The 18,791-nt window shown below is 36.4% G+C and overlaps 1 protein-coding gene across 8 annotated transcripts in view; it reads right to left on the bottom strand.

Moving 5' to 3' along the window:
* NRG4 (neuregulin 4) overlaps positions 1-18,791 on the bottom strand; it is a 56,778-nt gene that overhangs the window by 8,568 nt on the left and 29,419 nt on the right. For 5 of the 8 annotated variants that reach the window (XR_015701668.1, XR_015701669.1, XM_087745359.1 and 2 more), the window contains 4 exons: positions 16,260-16,325; positions 12,074-12,167; positions 4,588-4,737; positions 51-130 (listed from right to left, as the gene is read on the bottom strand). Coding sequence is in view for 4 of the 8 variants with exons in the window: in XM_087745359.1 (XP_087601485.1) it covers positions 51-130; positions 4,588-4,737; positions 12,074-12,167; positions 16,260-16,269 (334 nt within the window). In the remaining 4 variants the exon portion in view is untranslated. The remainder of the gene's footprint in view (positions 1-50; positions 131-4,587; positions 4,738-12,073; positions 12,168-16,259; positions 16,326-18,791) is intronic. The other 3 variants (XR_015701670.1, XR_015701671.1, XM_087745361.1) reach the window with 1 other exon arrangement.

Genomic DNA, 18,791 nt, shown 5'->3' with positions numbered 1-18,791 from the left:
TCCCCTGCCTTCCTTATGGAATCAAATCATTTAACTTTAAATGTACTCACTGTTGCAGCCATTGCTGCTTGTAGTCTCAACAAGGTTGGCACCACACTCTGAAGAACTCGTCCTTGGAATGGAAGCTTTCCTGACCAGAAGAAACAAAAAAGACACAACAGGGAGAAAAAAAAAAACACAGAGAGTGAAAAAACTTATCAGAGAAGAGACACATCAATTGAATGATGCTTCCACTGAAAAAAGTTACATGGATCTTCTGCAATTACTTTCTAATTAATTCTCGACATTTTTGAGAAGCATGTATTTGAGGGAGAAGAACAGAGATCAGAGGTAGAAACAGCACTCAAAACTACATGGCTTCTCTCCTGAAGTTAATGTTCCTGTTCGTCTGATTTCTCAGGTCTATCTTTAAGCAATTACTAGATACCACAAAATTATTTAATTTATCATTAACTCTCTTATTATTTGGAAGTGAAATATCAATAATGTGATATTTTCCACACTTTCTTGAGGACAAACAGATTTTTGTAAATAGAGCTGATCTCTTGCTGTCTCTTTCCCTTTCCTTTAATAGTAATTAGACATCTGCTCTCTTGAGAAGAGTCATGAGCTATTCTCCTTTCTGTCCAGTTTGTGTCCTGTGGTGATATAACTCCTCCACAAAGTCTGTTGTCTTGGACAGCTTAAATGGCTTTATTCCTAGACCCTGTTGTTCTGGCTGGCTCAGTCCCTGTTCATCAATATACACTTATCTTACAGGTAATCTGGCATTTCAACATGGACTTATAATAAAGTGTAGAAATGAATCGCAGATTTATTTTAGTTTTCCCTAGGGTTTTCTCTATTCATCTAAGCTGCGTGTGTGGCATTCAGGCCTCTATGTTGTTTTTAAATAAAAGCTGGCTTATGTGGAATCTATACTAATCAGCTACCTTTCTTATTCTTCTTCCAGTAACCCTTGTACAATATGTTTCTGCAGAAAGAAGGCCAGATGGACCTGTACTGACAGGTGAATTGCTTGGAGCAAAATGTGCCATTTGTTACCTCAGTAACAGGTCAAAACAATGGGTTTTATCAATACCATTTGTTGGCAGGGTGTGTGTGTTTGTCTCAAGATAGAGAGCGGCTGGATCTGGATTTGCTCTACCTCCATGCACTCTGCTCTGCTAACAGGTTATACAGCTCCTGGGCCTAAAGCTGCAGAGAAGCCTACTCCAATGAAAGACATTTTTCCATTGTTAAATAGCAGATCACTCTCATTAAACCAGTTCTGAGTTAATATATATGGATAAGTTTTACATTCACAATGTAAATATTTTACTATCTTTGCTAAAATACAATTGTTGGCGTGATGCCATATCTTCTAGTGAATCCCAATCGTTAGAAATAGCAATAGTTTTATGTGCTGAGCTTCTACAGGAATGTGGCAAACAACTGAGCGTGCTCTTTAAAGATCGGGATTCCCCCTTTGACAGAGAAGCGACGTTTATTGCCTATAAAACAACACATTCCTGGAGAAAACTTGATAAAATAGCATGGGAAGCTAATGTACTGAACTGGTTTTCACATTAATTTTGGGTGTGGACAGTACTGTTTTTATGAATTCCTACACCATGATATAAAATTGTTTTACAAGACTCATCTTTGAGGAGACAGAAAAGCATAGTCTTTTCTTTGCAACAACATTTCTCATAGTTTTTTCAGAAAGTAAGTTAAAACTACTCACTTTACTACCTAAACAATGCTATTAACCTGAGACTCACTGAGATAGCTCTACTGTAGCCTTTCCTTCAGCAGGTTCCAGCAACAATGGGAGGTGTAACCCCAGACTACTGTTCATCTTTTCCAGTTCTAAGCTGCTTTTTTTTCATCAGCAGTCCTTGACCATTTCTCCCTCTTTCCTCCCTCCATTCTCTGCTCTTCCTTTCACTCAGACCTTCAGTTCCTTTCCTCTGTCTTTATTTTGTTCTACTTCCCATCATTCTCGCCCTCTAGCCATTTCAAATACTGTCTTTCTTCATTATCTTTGATTCTCTCTCCTCCTTCTCCTTGTAGGTTTGCTTTCCCAAACCATACCATCTTGATGAATTGTACATAACCAAATACAGCATGAAATCAGCTTAACAGCAGATTGGCTGTTGGCAGATTCGAAAAAATAAATCCTCGGCTGATAAAAATGTGATGACTCAGCTAAATATAAAAGGAGAATTATTTCCCACTGTTCACCCATAGCTTTTCCTATGTAGCCCTTTTCTTTTATGGGTTACTTTCACCGTTACTTATGATTTGGTTTTATAAGCAGAGCAATGAAATCCTTTCTCTCTGCCCTTGTATGCTGAACGGATATGTTTGTAGGGAGCATTAAATGCACTCGCACATGCCTGGTCCTGAAATCTGCCCCACGCAGCCTGACAGGAAGAAAACTTGGAAAGGAAGGGGGTACAAGTGATGACAGGGACAACAAAATAGAGCACTGGTTTCCTAAATTCTAAAAGATTTGATTTATAATTTTAGGGATTCAGTTTCTGTATCCTAAATCACAATTAATATCTCCTCTTCTGCATCCCTCCAGATTGCATTACTGTTTATGCTAAAACCGCACTAGAATCCTCTGCTGAAGGAGCCACAGAAATGCTTACTAACACACAGTATTGGGGGGGAAAAAACTCTGCTTGCCGATTCTGGATCAAACATATTTGTTAATAATAGTGGAAACTTGATAGCACAATATTCCTCTTAACATTTTAAATCTAATATATCCTGTCAAGAGGACAAGTCAAGGATGATGCAGACTCTCAGCTAATCCTCACAAGTCCCAGTTCCACCCTCTTCCAGAATGTTATGATACAGGTGGTAGATGAATTTGGGGGGAAAAAAATTACTGACAGCTGCTAGCAATAATCCTTGTTTATACAGCTGAGAAGAGGGGAGTAGATTAAAGTATCCACTTGAGACTCCTATTATATGTTGGTCACTTCAGTCAGAGGTAAGGATTTTTACATGTAAAGTGTTTTTTGATAGATGAATTCTCTAGCACAAGATTGTGCTACATCAGCCCCTGAAGTGTAAAGGTAAGACAACACAATTTTTAGCCAGTTATGTTCTTTATACTGAAGAAGTTGATCATGGTTTTATGAGATTTCCCAAGCTAGTCTGGTATGTAAGATAGGTTCAAGGGCAACTGTGTTAAGACTGAGTTGCTGCCCTTGTTATTTTTCTAATAAAGAGGCCCTGCTACTTGTTCTGCCAGTTAGGTAAAGCTTGAGTAATTTGGTTTTCTATAAAGAAATAGAATAGCTGAGGTTCATCTTCCAACTGTCTAATAAAAGACTGGCACAGACCTGTCATTGCTGTTATTCTAAGCATCTGTACTTTGCAATGCAAGGCTCTTTGACCATTAAACTCAGTAGATTGTGTCTCCAGCCTTCCCCTAATTTTACTGTATACAAGAGGAAAGGGATCTTTTAACAAATTACTCTGAATTCTCTGCTCTCTGAAGACTTTTTTTCTCTTCTCAGAGACAAGCTTTACTTCTAAAGAAATACTCTCTGTACCTCTGTGAGACTTGAATGAATTTTTCTTTAGTTAGTTAAAGCTGTATTGTATTCTAATAATTTTATAGTAATCTGCAAATGTTCTTTAGCAAACAACTGCTGTGGTGTCCCACTGCTAAGACAGGATTAATTTCACTAAAATGACTAAGGTGGGGGATATCCTCTACAACAAGTTTTTTTTGATACAAACTCTGTTTTACCAAATGCTCTCTATCTCTTCTAAATATATTCAGCTATGGGAAAAACTGGCATTCAATGAGTTTCCATGACAGCAGCTGAGGTAAAACTAGACCAGCTGTTCCAAAGGTCGCTCACTGAAAGGCACTGATCAGAGAGGTTGATTTGCCAAGGTGATTATGGGAGAGCAAAGAACAGAATTGCAAGAACCTTAGGTTATCATAACCAAGGAAAAACGCAGCATAGGAGCAACAGGAAGAGGCTGCAAGTCTGTGATGGCTAAGAATTGCAGGGGCTAGTAAGTTGCCTCGTGAAGGCATAAATACATATTAACAGTACATAGCAAAATGAGCTCTTACAAAAAGTGCTGTACTCTAAAAGCAAGAGGAGACATAGGAGGTTGACTTGTGTATATAAATGCAGAGAGTAAGTGAAGACAGTAAGTTTGTTTGGGTTTGGTATAAGTGTACTGACATACTGTACTGATAGATGTACAGCATCAAATAGTTGACTTAATCCCAGGAACTGCTTACGTGTTTTCATTCGAAGTCCTAACATGCCTAAAATGCTACTAAAACCAAACCTGCAGCAAAATCTTTCAGAAATGGGTGTACTACATGTATTTTTTACAAAGCAACTATAAGTAATAGCTTAGAAAAGAGACTGAGAAAACTACATGCCAGGAAGTAAAATATTACAAGCAACAAGTTGAGACATTCACATTAATTATGCTGAATAACCATACAAACCTTATGGATAATTCATTACATACTTTTACATTCAAATAATTAGTACATGATTACCAGAAGAAATTTCTACTTGATTAAATAGCTTCAGCACTCTGAAGCACTTTTACCTGCAAAGGAAGTAGAATGCTCCAATTACAAGAACTCCTAGAAGAAGAAGTGAAGCCAAGAAAACTGCGAACAGGTCACCTTTTGTTTGGGACTTGATGCTAGGCAGCAAAACCTCCTCACAACGGGCTCCTGTGTAATTCTCAATACACCTGGGAAACCAAGTTTTATTCAGATTAGATGGTAACTTGTCATCTAATATGAAAAGCACAAAGGCTTCTTTTGGTCTTAAGTGGGGAGAGAACGTGTTATGGCATAATTCAAGGTTTCTATTTGCCAAGATTTCTTATGGAATTTCCACTCACCTCATATTTCTGGACCAAAGGGAATTGGGCATGTTAGGCATCAAATTTATGTTCTGATCCATACTGCTTTTATATATTAAACCATATCTTAATACATTCATTGGATTAGCAATATACTTCACAATGGTGTACTTCACAGTTGAATCTGCCTCCTCCACTTGCGGATTTAATTAACGCGTTAACTGTGTCATCCCACTGGTTCTCACACAGTGGTCATGCTTTCTTTTCCCCCTTTCATGTAACTTTCTAGCTTTCTTTGTTGAAGAGCTAGTACTGTCAGCTAAATAAATCAAGGAAATGGGAATTCATTGAGACCCAGTACACCTTAAATTGCAAAAGTAGTTTATGCAGTGTAATAATTCATGCCAGAACACGTTACATGCTTGGTGAATGACCCTCTTGGAGAGACCTAGCTAAAAGTCTTCTTCTCTGCTATGCTTATTTTACATATTGAGCTTCTGAAAATTTCTTCTGAAGAAAGGATTAAAATGAATATGGTATTTTACCATGGTAAAATGTTATAATATTTTCTTAAAAATAAATAAAATGAATGGTGTAGTAATTCATATTGAGTCAAAAGTGGATAGGTTGAAGATAAACTAATCTTCATTTGTCTTATATTTTGCACTTATTCTGCTAAATTTTCTTAAGGAATTTATTGCATTACAGAAAATGGAAAGCACTTCATTCAGTAACTACATTTTGCATGTATCTTTTATGTATGTAAATTTGCTTCTCTCTATTTGTATTACTAAAGATCTTGCGCCTTCTTGCTATTTCTGGCACTGAAGTCATAATAATCTGTGACATAAGCAATTTCAGGCTCCAGCTGAGAAAAATGGGCTGAACTCGATAACATACTTGAAGTTCTCAACTGCCATTGGCAGCTGCAAGGTATAATTTCAGATGAGGGATAAGAAGGCGGAGTGGGGAGGAACTGCCAAAAAAGAAAGATATGTAGCATATCTAAATAAGACAAATAGATCACTGTGAGTGTACCACCACACATGCTTGATGTGACTCCCAGCACCGCTTGCTGTAGATTATGGACCACTATTTCAGTACTACTGGTTTAAACTATTGCTCAAAGAATTACTACTGTTTCTTTCAATTCCTTGCCTTTGGAAATAAAATGAAGATTTAGACACTAGAAAAAAGATTCAATTATCATCATATATTAAAGCTGTGCAACTGATCAAACAGCCACCACTTGCCAAGGACAATGTGAGACTTCTCGAAGTTACTATGTTTGACTGCTGGGAGAAGGAAGGGTAGGCAGACTGCTCTGATTGCTTGAGATAATGTTCCAGATATTTACTGTAAGTATCGTGGGATTTCAGTGGCCTATTTCTGAAATACTGTAGAATACTTTAAGAATAGAAGTGTAGTTTGAGTGGGGCATTGTTCTCTAGCAAGTGAGAGAGAAATGCTTTGGAGAGCTGAATAGAATAACAGGGATAGAAAATGGAATATAAAATTCATAGAAGTATTCTTGAATACCAATGAAAACTGGAGAATAATGCAAGGCTAAAATGATACAGGAAGAAAAAATAAATAGGTTTTGGCATCAAACTAAGGCTCATGGAAAAGTTCTAGAGAATGAGTGTAAAGGGAGTAAGTCAGTAGCCTAAACAGAAAAATGAAGCAGGAGGAAGAAAAGACAGTCCTTCTAGCTGAAGAGAGTTGCATATAGGATTAGGTAAAAGGCTAGGGTTAGAGAACTGTTGTGATGTAGAAAATACTGTCATATAACCTAAAAATGATGGAGGTTTTCATAGAAACGGGAAAACTGAGATCAACTATCTTTTGGTTACATTTAAATAATCAAAATTATAGCTAATGTCACCCTACCAACGGGCTCTGCTACAGTTAGGGCATTTCTGAATATCCAAATGTTCAAATATTGGCTTGCATAAGCTTTTAGGAAGTCATCAGTGCTGATGTCCAAACAGGTGAAGGACTATGTTAAATATGGAAGCAACTGATGCTTTAAGACAACCAAGAGAGGGAAAAGTTTCTACTGTAAGTAGCAGAGCTCTAATAATTTCAGTGGACTTACATAAACAGTGACTGCAAGCAAGACAGAAAAGTCTCTAACAGGCATGTGGGCTATGAACGTAATCCAGACTGATGGTATCTATATAGCGTCTCTTAGAGGTAGTCAGTCTTACTATACACGGCCTTAAAAGTCAGTAGCAACTCATAGTGTATCTTGCTTGTAATGGATGCCTAAAAGTAGAGCACAAGGTAAACATGACACACTTGCAATTATTAATATGGCAGGCACCTGTGCTTCTGCACTTGAATGAATGAGTGCAAAAGACAGAGCAGCCTGCTTCTAGGCTATAGTAAGAGGGAGTTACACTAATTAAGTCTTGTGGTCACTAGGCCAGGTGTTGCTGTTGCACAATATCATCTGCATGCTGTTAGCCTGCTGTTTCAGCACATGCCGTCTGTTGGCTTTAAATGCTCCTACTATGTAGTTGATTTTTAAAATGGAAAAAAGATCTTTCCTCCTCTAAGAAATTAGAATTTCCAATTCAATCAGAGTTGAAAGACAACAGCCTTCAAATGTTTGAGAAAAAGCTGCGAGACTAGAAACTCCCATTTTCAGGGAGCATCCAGATTTCTGCTTTCCTAGATGCCTGCACATGCATGCACACTCGCCCACACCTCTTGTCAGATGAGATGAGCCAGCCTTAACTGTTGTATACAAACTTAATATAGGAGCTGTGCTGGAGACAAAACACTAACATAATAAAGAAACACAGAATCTTTCAACCTAGGATAGTAATCAAAACTACCCATATCAGCATCAATACAAGGAAATAGACTGCACTGGATAAGATGTCAGGAGATGACCAGTGGGTCTGCAATTATATTGATCCTTTACAATCTGACCAGTAACTAAAATATAAGCATAACGGCCCTCCAATAACACAAAGCATTACTGCTGTCTGGTTTGCAGATGCAGTTCATGAGACAGTGCAAGTGATCTACTGCCTGTCTGATTTAGGGAAGAAGGTAAGGTTTCTTTTTCTTCCAGACTCTAAGGTGGGTGTCATAAGCAAGTATCTGACAGACTTTAAAAATGGAAGTAGGATTTGAGTCAAATATGCACACAGACTCCCATTGCTTGGTATTATATTAGAAGAGTCTTGACTTTAGTTTTCCTTTAGTCAGGAAAAACCTGGATGCTTCTTGGTATAAAAATTACTTGCGTGTTAAATACAAAGCTCTAAGCAGAAAAAAACAGCTGAAAAATTATCTGCTTGTCAATGCAATTCAGATTACATGGCTGACAGCTTCAAAATCACCATAATCTTTAGTCTGTAGCAGGCTCCTAAAAGTTGTCCTAATCCATACCCTATAAGGGCATCTAATAAGCATGAAAAAGAATTTAAAGCCAAAGTGAATAAACAAGGCAAAGTTAATTAGAAGCCTAAAGCGGCTTTTTAAAAAGTTTTGCGTTCAGAGGAGTTTCAAAACTTACTCTGAAGCTGTATTCATATACATAGAGAGTAAAATAAAACTCTTGCTACTACTGAAGAGAGGTTGAAAGAATGGGTTATTTTCCCCTAGAACTCCCTTATCTATGTGTTTATATGGCAAGCTTTACCATATCTGGCAATGATATAAATTCTGATCACTAATACTTTTCAAACACATAAGATAATGTTGCATTTTATATTTTAAGTCTGATTAAAAATAAATCTTAATTATTGACTTTTTTTTGCTATACTTTTGGTGTGTATTCTAACTTTTATTCCTACTTTTCAAGTTAAAAGCAGAATTGGAAAAATACTAATTGGACACTGTGTTTTCAGAAGAGCCTGGGGTATGTGAAAGTATAGTTTTGGAGGCAGAGAAAGAAGAAAAGCCTAGATGAGTGGGAAGCCCTTCACTGGCAACTTGCAGTGTGTATATTCTGAAGGCTTATGGCACAGCAAGTATATCGCTTGTGGAGACATTTGAAAAAGGGAATGACAGACCCATCTCAGAGAAAGAGCCAGACAAGGATGGGGTATATAGAAAGTAACAGAAGGAATTTGCACAGGATTTATTAGATTAGTATAGGAAAGGTGGAGGAGAGATTGGATTAGGGTAGAAGTAAAGGAAGGGGAAAGTGGAGATATCCTTTAACCATACACAAGAATTTCAGGGAGGAGTTTTCTAAGGTCTGCCTCTGTCCCTTGCAGTACTTAGCCTGGATGCGCTGCCCTCTGCAAAATACGATCCCTTCCTCAAAAGGAGAGCATTCGCTATTAATTTCTGTGTGCACTCTCCTCAGCAGCAGAGGAGCTGTGTTTGTGTGGTCTTATACCATCTGTATTTTGTCTGCAATACAGAAAGAAGGCTCTCAGAAATCTGCCATGTGTAAGACAAACTGGAAATACCAGAGCTTCCCCTCAGACAACAAAATCTTAACTTAATTCTGCACTGCATTAATTAATGATTATGGGACAGCTGCACATCAGGTGCTGAGGCAAACAGCTTTCAGCCTCATGTTTTATGATACACCTGAGGCAGCCGCTTTTCCATCCTTCTCCATTCTACTGCATGTTTATTTAGTACATTTGAGCGTTCCTGGGTTTGAAGCTCATCTTGTTTATGGTGACAGGTGTGCCTTTTGCTGCTGAGAACATTAACTCATTGTTAGGAAAGGAATGAGGGAAGATGCCAGCTGAGCAACTTTATGTTTTAACACACATCAGCTGTATTTAAAATCTGCTAATGTTGCACAGGGGAGCGGGGTCAACTAATGTTTTGTTTCTATTACATCTCTACCTTGTATATATATCCATTTCTGAATGGTAAAAATAAGTGAAATTCCAAAAGTAGACAGTGGCTCTTAATTTGTTAGCATGCTACAAAATACATATTTCTAAAGAATGATGCAACTTTCCTGGTTACATTGTGCAATTACTTCCAATGATGTTGCATCAGGTAAGCTGGACTAACTATGTTTAGCACAACACATTTGTGTAAATAAGTGGCATGTCAAGGCAAATGTGTTTTAAGGTATTTTTACAATTTGTTAGTCTGTTCTTGCTCCATTTCCCCCTTTTAATCAATGCTGTACTAACGATCATTCAGCCTTTGATTCTAAAACTGATTCAATTTTTCTGTTGGTGGGAGATGATCGTTTGAGAACACTTGGGAGCTTTAGGGGGGACTTGGCAGAAACCTGCATCAACGAAAGTTTGTGCAACTCTGTGATGATGCCAGTCTTGAAGTTCCAAAGCACCAAATATTTTTCTGAATTCTGCTGAATAGTGATGCATTTTTTCTGTTGTTTCTATTCACATCACTGCTGATTACTAAGATATCTGTGTGTAAACAAAACCTTTCTCATCTATAATTAGCCTTCTCTGACTGATTAAGGAACATGCTTAGAATGAGGACATGCTTAAATAGAATGCTTCTATTTAAACCCATATAACTTCATCATCAACCACCAGATACAGAATAAAAATACTTGATAATTTAAATGCAATAAGATTGCCTGAGTATAACAGAAATGCTCTTAAGACATTACTTTTCTGCTTCAGCGGATTATAAACTCCTCTAGTACCTGAATTACAAATTACTTCATTTGAAGCCCTTTTAAAAGTGGAAATTATCTACGCTGACTAGCTTGTGCTCCTGAAGAATGAATTGTTCCGAGTATTTGTTACTTCATATTTACAGTTATTGCATCAAATACACCTTCCTCATTACACAGTCTAGCAGTAGTTGAGAGAGTGCTTTGAAATTGCGTAACTGATGCTGTTTAGTCTAACCATTCTTGTTTTATTTAAGTATTTTAATATCAATAATATGGGATTTCTTCTAGAAAAAACACATGCATATTTCAACGTTTTACTTTTTGTGTGTGTAGTATTCATTTTACATCGCATAAGCTTGCAAGGTTTAGCAGGTAGAATAAATCATCATCATACAGCGCTTCCGAGCTCTATCCTCGCTTCTGGATCTGACTCATTGTATGACATTGGACAATATGCTTAATGACAGTGATATGCTGTGTATATTTTCCAATGAGCATTTACCACAAAATTTCCTCCTCTGTCCTCATCTACTAGATGAGTTCACATGCTTGCATTTAAATGTTTAAATTGAACTGTCCCAAACAAAAGAAAGAAATACTTTAATTGGGCATCTTAGAACAGATTTTGTTTCCTTCTTCAACTGTTTCATCGAGTTATCATTAGTTATAGCTCAAGATTGAAGAGGGAGCAGAAGTTGCCACCAAAGAAAAAAAGGTAATATCCTTAAGTGTATGTAATTGGTGTCTGAATGCCTGTTATTATTTTAAGTAAACCCATTAAATTAACTGTAATTTATTTTGATGAACAATAACTCAGAATTAGTAAATGCAGAACCATGAAAAATTAGAATTTAATTTGTCATCTTCTTATGTCTTGGTAAATGACAAAATAAAAGGATAGGGCTGTATTTATGCAGGAAATGTATCCATGTGCAAAAATAGGAATTGCTTCTTTTCCAGTGTACTACATGGACTTCAAAAAGAAGAATGGTCCCATAAACGAATGCTGTCAGAAGTATCTGTATTTGCTCCCTTGATGTTTCTTTATCAAGTGGTTTTTGGCTGTCACTGTAAAGCTGCCCTTTGAGTATTTTAGTGAGATTCAGATAACATAGCAAGTCTTGAATTGTGTTCTTTTTTCCACTTAAAAGATTATATTCCTTCTTGCGCCTCCTCGTTTTGTTCAGGTCAGGCCATTTTATGTTATAAGAATTTTTGCAATATGATTCATCTGGAAGGAGAACTGGGAACGTTCTTTGCCTTTCGGAATGCCTTTCCTACAGTTTATACTCCATGAGGCAAAGGGTATTTTGTTCCTTTCTGTATTGTCATGAGGGGAGGAAATATGGCTCTAAATATAGATATCATCCTGAATGCATATGTAACTGAGTACTGTTGCACCTGTCAAACAAGTATACACCAAGTATACACGTTTATTTTTCTCATATTGTCGTGTCTATGCAAGCTAAATAAGTAATCTAAGCATGAATTACTGAATTTGGAACAGCCATAGGAAATAGGTATTTTCTTTTATACAATGTTTTAACAGTAATTTCTTAAAGAAGCAAACTGGAGCAATAGTCTTTAGACAGCTACTGTCCAATACTTAAACACACAAACTTTAGTTTCACTGACCTGCAGAATGGACTGGATACAGTAGGAATCATATAACAAATCCCTCCATTTAGACAAAAAGATCCGTAACTGGTGCCACAGAGTTCTTCATGATCTTAAAAATAAGACCAAAACAAACACAGAGAAAAGTAGATACTTCTGTATTTTTATCAATAAAAGGAGATCTTAATTATATTTTTGGGGAATGGGGGTGGCTTCCTTAAAAACAAAACAAAACAACCAACCAAATAAACAAAAAAACCCCACCAAAACAAACCACCACACACAAACAAAAACAGCTTATGAATGAATAAGGTATCAGTCTTGCCTTCCAGGCCAGCAACATATAGCACTATCTATCTTGCAGAATTGTTTCATGTAACAATATGTAAAAAGATCACAAATTTATCACCATATCAGATGTAAAGCACCTAAATTATATGAATAAATGCAAAATTTCTCTTGCAGTGAGAGGAACTTTTGAATTCTCCGTTACTTTATTTGCCTTTCATGACCACAAACCGTATCGAGTACAGTGATTCACATAATGACCTATATGAAGCCTGGTTTGTCCTGTTCCAGTGGCACAAACTATCTTTAGCTTAACTAGCTTCACTGAGAGCATCGGAGTCAGTACAGATAAACAGAATAGTCTCAGGTGCAGACCAGGACATTCTGAGACTGCTTCAAGCTGTATTAAGAGCTGAATCACAGCGCAGTTGGACACCAACAGGTTTTCCCACCCCAATTTTTAACAACGATGGAGGAGCTACCCTATGAAGTGTCGCTTATGCAGAAGACTGCCTGTCACAATGTAATTTCCACAGATCTCAAAAAGGCTTCTTTCTAACTCAATAGGCTTCTTATATGAATCGTTAGTGTTTTAAACACAATTAGGCATTCTAATAAAACCCCAAATACAGGAGACTACTGTTGGCACTTGTAGCAGCAGGTTGTCCATTTTATGCTTAAATAGAATATCTAACTGCACCATTTCCCTCTTTTTGAAAGCAGTCTAAATTTGGACTGCATATATTTGATAGATTTAATGCATCAGTAACTCATTTTATATATATGCATATATATTTTTATGTATTTCTTCAATCTTATGAAACCATAATATCTCAATTAAAAGGAAAATAGAGCAGTCTTGTGCCATCGCAAGCGTGAGAATCATGTGTTACCTCACACTTTAGGTGTTGTTTTTGCTGTTATTTTTCCCAGAAGTTCTGTAAATAAGAATTCTGCTGTCTCACTATTTATGTACAGAAGATATGTTCTACACAAAATATAGTGTTGTTTAAGAGGAACCAAGATTTTAATTTTCTTCTTTGTCCTTCAGGAAAAAGAGTTAGGGTTCCCCTTTATTCCTGCAGAAAAAAGTCAGGAAGTGTGACCATTCTACCCTAGAGGGAGCTTCTACAGCGTTGTGTATAAAATAAACCTGACTTTTCAAAGAGTAGCAGAAAAGGTTAGCCACTTCTAACCCTGTACAACAAAAACATCATGCATCCTGCTATCCTCTAGACCATCTTTACTAACTCCACTCTCCCATCTATTCATACATTCTTCTTCTTCTGTGATGGCATATTGACATAGGAGTGTGAGTAAAGTCCTTGTATTATTTTAAGACAAAGGCAGTTATACCACAGAGCTCAACAGGAATTCAGTTTCATGTTCACGTTATCAAAGCGCTAGCATCCAAATGGTAACTGGACCTTTTTGCATGTGTGCAGACAAATTAGGGAGCTGGAGGAGGGAGGAGGTAAGGCTGCAAAGATTGCTCATGTTTGATCTTGTTGCACTGGCTCAGGATGCGGCATCACGGAAATGTGTGTTCTGCCCTACCTTGTTAGAAGTTAAATGGAAATTTATTTTAACTCTGAAGCTTTCCGTGCTTGTCTACTGGCAATTCACTTACTGCAAGTTCACTATTAAGACTTTTTAAATTATTTTGCATGGGTAACAATAATTGCAATAGCAATAAAATGGCAACAGAAAAAAACAAGCAGATTTTTAAACAAGAACTATAAATTATTTGATTTCAGTCTATTCAAACATAACAGTGGAACTTCTGTGACAGTGTAATTAAATTGAAGGTTACATCCTTCCTTAAATGAAGAGAGGATATTGAATACTTGAAGAGTGTATCAGGATATCTATACAATTGTAAAAATCAAGAGAGAAAAAGCAAAACTCTCAACTTTGACCTGCTCTCAACTCTATTAATCATCTGAAGGAGTTAAGTGTTGTTGAAATTCTACTAGATAGAAAAGCGAGATGATAGAAGGTAGGCCCCACAGAAAAATCCCTTTAGACAGCTTGTGGAAAGCCTTCAAATAAATTCTCATGAGAATTAATGAGAACTTGTGAGCCTCCTTAAAATCCTGCCTCATGATTCTATTTCTTTTCTTCATCTTTAGGCAGAAATAGGCCTGTCTTACACTGGTATAGTGGTAGAGCACTGAAGAAAACTAAATGCCTCAAGTCATTCAGGTCTCAGAACATTTGGGAGAACAATTCTCTCACTGTTATAGTGTGATCTGTGTATTAAGGACCAGCTCTGCAGTCCAACGAGACACTTCTGTTCTGGCAAAATACTTCAGGCACTCTGTCTTAGGCCTATTAGGGAAAAGTGAGAGAGGTGAAGAGAGAGAACAAAAAATGCCTAGGAAGCCTTTGAAAACTTTTTGATTGTAATTACAGACAATTTCTCTATAGGCTATTTCTTTCTAGAGCTAGACTTCTTTCCAGTGCTAAGGGAAAAATGGTAACCTTAATTTTACCAGTAGTGAGATATCTGAAGAAACCTCTATGTCCATGTAGATCAGATGCCCCATTTTCCATCCAATTGTGCTTTTCATTAATTCTATTTTGTGTATTAATACTTTGCTACTATTTATTGAGAGTACCAGAGTAATACAGTATAAATTAGATAAAAGAATTATAAAACAGTATAAAAGAAAATTCCGGATGCTCTAACGCTTAAAAAAATTAATTACTTAGTAGTGGGTTTTGCTACAATACAAAAATATATATTATTGTATTCCATACCCGCTTTGCTGAAATGCAGTAGTTTCGATCAAATTTGAAAGCTACAGCTCTGTATTTATAGACAGGAAAATATGAAAGTAACAGTTTATCCCTTTAAATTTATAGTCAATGATGCAAAAGACTATACTGGAGAATCAGAAGGGGTTCAATACAAGCCAAAACCCAATTACATTAGCATCAGTGAATGTGTCATGATTTTTCATGAGGTAAGTCAATACATTGTATTAATCTAAAAATGCAAATTGTATACTTTGAAAGTCAAATGTATACTACATTCAGACTACCATAATCAAGATAGAAAAGTTTAACAAGTCAAGTCACGATGGGCAATTAAAAAAAATACAAAAGATTTAGCTTTTCAATTAATACAACTGTAGAAACTCTATCTACATATGTTCTACATAACATATATATGTGTGTGTATTTTGATATATTCTTTTATGTGAGAGATTAAATAAAGAGGACACAAAAGTTACTTTTAAAAAAAAAAAAGTTGGGTTTTCGTGGGAGGAGAAGTGAAGAGGAATGAAACAAGATTGTTCTTTCTAATGTTAGACTGTAAATACTTAAAACTGGCAGAGGTAATAGCAGCCTCTAAACACACTGATTCTCAAATATTCTTTTTGAGGACATGCATGAAAACCTGTCCCTAAACTATCCTGTCTGTTTGCATTTAAACTTTTGTAACCTGACTGTCCCATCTATTAAAAAGAAAAACAAATACAAGCTCAACACCACCTTAACCCCCAAAGAACCAAGCCAGCCTTGATAATCCACATGTTGACTTAGCTGTCTTGCTTAGTCCAGAGGCTAAAATACTACAGACTGTCTAATCCTAAGGTCTGCTAAAAGGAAAAAGGGAAGGGGGAGTGGGAAGTGTTGACAGAAGATAAAGGGGCTTCCTTACTTATAAGCAAGTTTGGGCTGTATGCTAATCAATCACGAACTATGAAATATTAGGACTGATCAAAGCAAAAATCTCCAGAGAATTTGTACCACTGACTGGTGAACTCTAGTTTGCTGACTAGTAAGTGAAGACAGCCCTATGGAGCAGTTGTGACAATCCCAATGGCAGCTGTCAAAATCAATGCAATTTTAATGAATTCTAATTATATCTGGATACACATCCAAGAAAAGACTTGGAAGAAATTACCTGTTCGCATATTATTCCAACAACAATTTTTATTCTTGGTCAGAGGCTATTCTTCTAAAACGGCACCTAAAGACAAATATATAAATTTAAATTCGTCATTTTTAATCCCAGTGACTTTTTTCCCTGAAGAAATAGCTATTGGAATGCATCTTTCAGTGTTGCTGCTAAGACATTTGTTGTACTTTGACAGTAATATACTATTATATTATACATCATTTCCATTAATTGACAGTTAATGGCAAACATTCGAGTCTACTGTCAAGTTCAGTGAACTCCTAAGGCAGTACTACAGAGTAAAACCAAATTCACACTAAAGCACGTTTAAACAATACTTTTTTCAAACTGCCATACTTTATTCTGAATTGTATTCAGAATTCAGACCTGATGCTTTTAGGCAATCTAAATTATTGTTTCTGGCTAGCAAATTAAATTGACATTTGTACCTTGAAAGTCAGTGCATAAAATTGAACCAGTCCTCAGACTGATAATTATTCAGTCAGGTAAGATCTTGGTGGTGGAAATCTTGCATTCCACAAACAAGAACTTCACAATTTGTAATTTCTCAGAGAGAATGTGTATGTTTCACTTGAGTGTTTCTCATGTCTGGATATCAGGTGAAATTACTAATATAGGCCATGAATTTAGCAGAATTCAGCAAGGTCAAGACTTGTACAATTATTTTTAAAATATGGAATAGAAACTCTCTCCCTGGACAGAAACCAATCTTCACTTGACATTGCTAAAAAGAAACTTATTCTGTAGACATGCCAACTCTATAAACATCTAATGTTGCTATATTCTATTTTCTTGTAAGGTATAGTCAAGGTTTACTGTACCAAATAGGTTACTGAACCAGTTCAACATGATAGATCTTATTTTTTAATGCTTGCTCTTTTTTTCTTAATTATACTTTAAAGTATACATAAAGTAAATATTTAAGCAAACTGTCCTATATTGGAAGAAATATTTTTTCCCATTAAATGATCAAATAAAATAAATTCTCAACTTTACTAGAAATAACTGCCTGTACTTCAGCTTTTAGGCAACTTTCTGTAGAGGCCCGTTTCAAAAGGTATAATGCATTTGCACTTACTGTATAAGCAGACAGTTCTGTTTTTCATGGGACCTCAAATGGCTTCTCTAGCTCTTTAAGTGTCCTGTCCATACAAGAAAATCTGAAATGGCAGTTCCCTGTGACACTGGGCTGTAACAGCAAGGTCCCCACCCAAAGGCTGTCCTCTTGCGCTGTCTCACAGATACGCAACTTTGCTTACTTTGTGTACACAACCAAGTACAATTAACATAGCATGTGGCACAAAGAAACAAACCAACGTGATTCACTTCAGAACTAAAATCCTGTTTTTAAAAGAAATAAATCATCCTGGAGATGGTTATTTTTAGCAGTCAAGATCTGGATTCTATATGTGCTGTTAAAAAGGCTTCAAATTTACACATAGTGCAATGTGGGTGAGGTTACGACAAAGACAAACATGCATACAGAGGCCAAGTATAGAATAGGGTAACACCCCGTTATGCTCCCAGAATCACTTGATTATTTTTCTAGGGTTACCAGTACTACAATTCATTGCTGAATTCAAAACATTCACATAATGTAGTATATATAAATTGCATCATGAAAATATAATATGCAGCAGTCAAAAATCTGATTTAAATTTGTATATTATTGGAGCAAGCAGTCCTTTTAAATTTATTTTCCCTTTTCTCAGAATGTGCCACAAAATTGTGTAATATCCAATAGCTTTCATAACAGAAAATATAAATAGGATATATAACCTAAATTTCAGACTAGCTCCTTTTCCAGATTTAATTAGGATATGGGTCCTTGAACAGACAAAATAACTTGATTTTGCTACTGCAAAAAGGAGATCTCGCATCTCCTTTTTTTTTTTTCCCTTCATTATTGTCAGTATGCATCTCACCATCCCTCTGGTGCTGCTGCTGGTATAAGTTGAACTTTTTCAGGAGATGCTTAAATCCAATGACCCAGCAGAAAATTTCTTAGAGGAAGCTGACAGTTTTCTACCGCATCAGTGTGTTAAATGGATGTGCTATGTACCTTATCAGCTGTTTGGACTATGACTAATTATTACATGTACTACAAACTGTTTATAAGCTGGCTGCAGAGAACAAGACAGTTTGAAGAAGGCTATGGGACTACTGACTGTTTACTTTCAAACTCTGTTGCCACATATTCAAGGAAACAGTGGGTGGCGAAGGAAGGGGGTGAAAATACTTCCTAAACAATCCAAGAGGATGTATGTGTGTATGCATAATTCTATTCTTTAAGTTCTGATAATAATTTGGGTCTAAAGATCACTTTCAAAAGAGATGTTGCTGACAGCATTCACAGTTGTGGCTTTTTTTTTTTCTAAAGACTGAAAAGTAAACCATTAGATAGTTGTGTATTTATATGTAAATGTTTTTCTCTTGGGTGTTTGTTGCACTCTGAAGAGAAGTTGAAGTATGTATCTGTGTCCTAAAAAGAATAAGTTGGACTCTCTATCTCATTAG

Source organism: Nipponia nippon, unplaced genomic scaffold (assembly GCF_047370975.1).
Source record: "Nipponia nippon isolate SJK-2023a ecotype South Korea unplaced genomic scaffold, ASM4737097v1 scaffold_9, whole genome shotgun sequence".
Classification (NCBI taxonomy): Eukaryota; Metazoa; Chordata; class Aves; order Pelecaniformes; family Threskiornithidae; genus Nipponia; species Nipponia nippon.
This window is presented reverse-complemented; position numbering and strand designations above follow the sequence as displayed.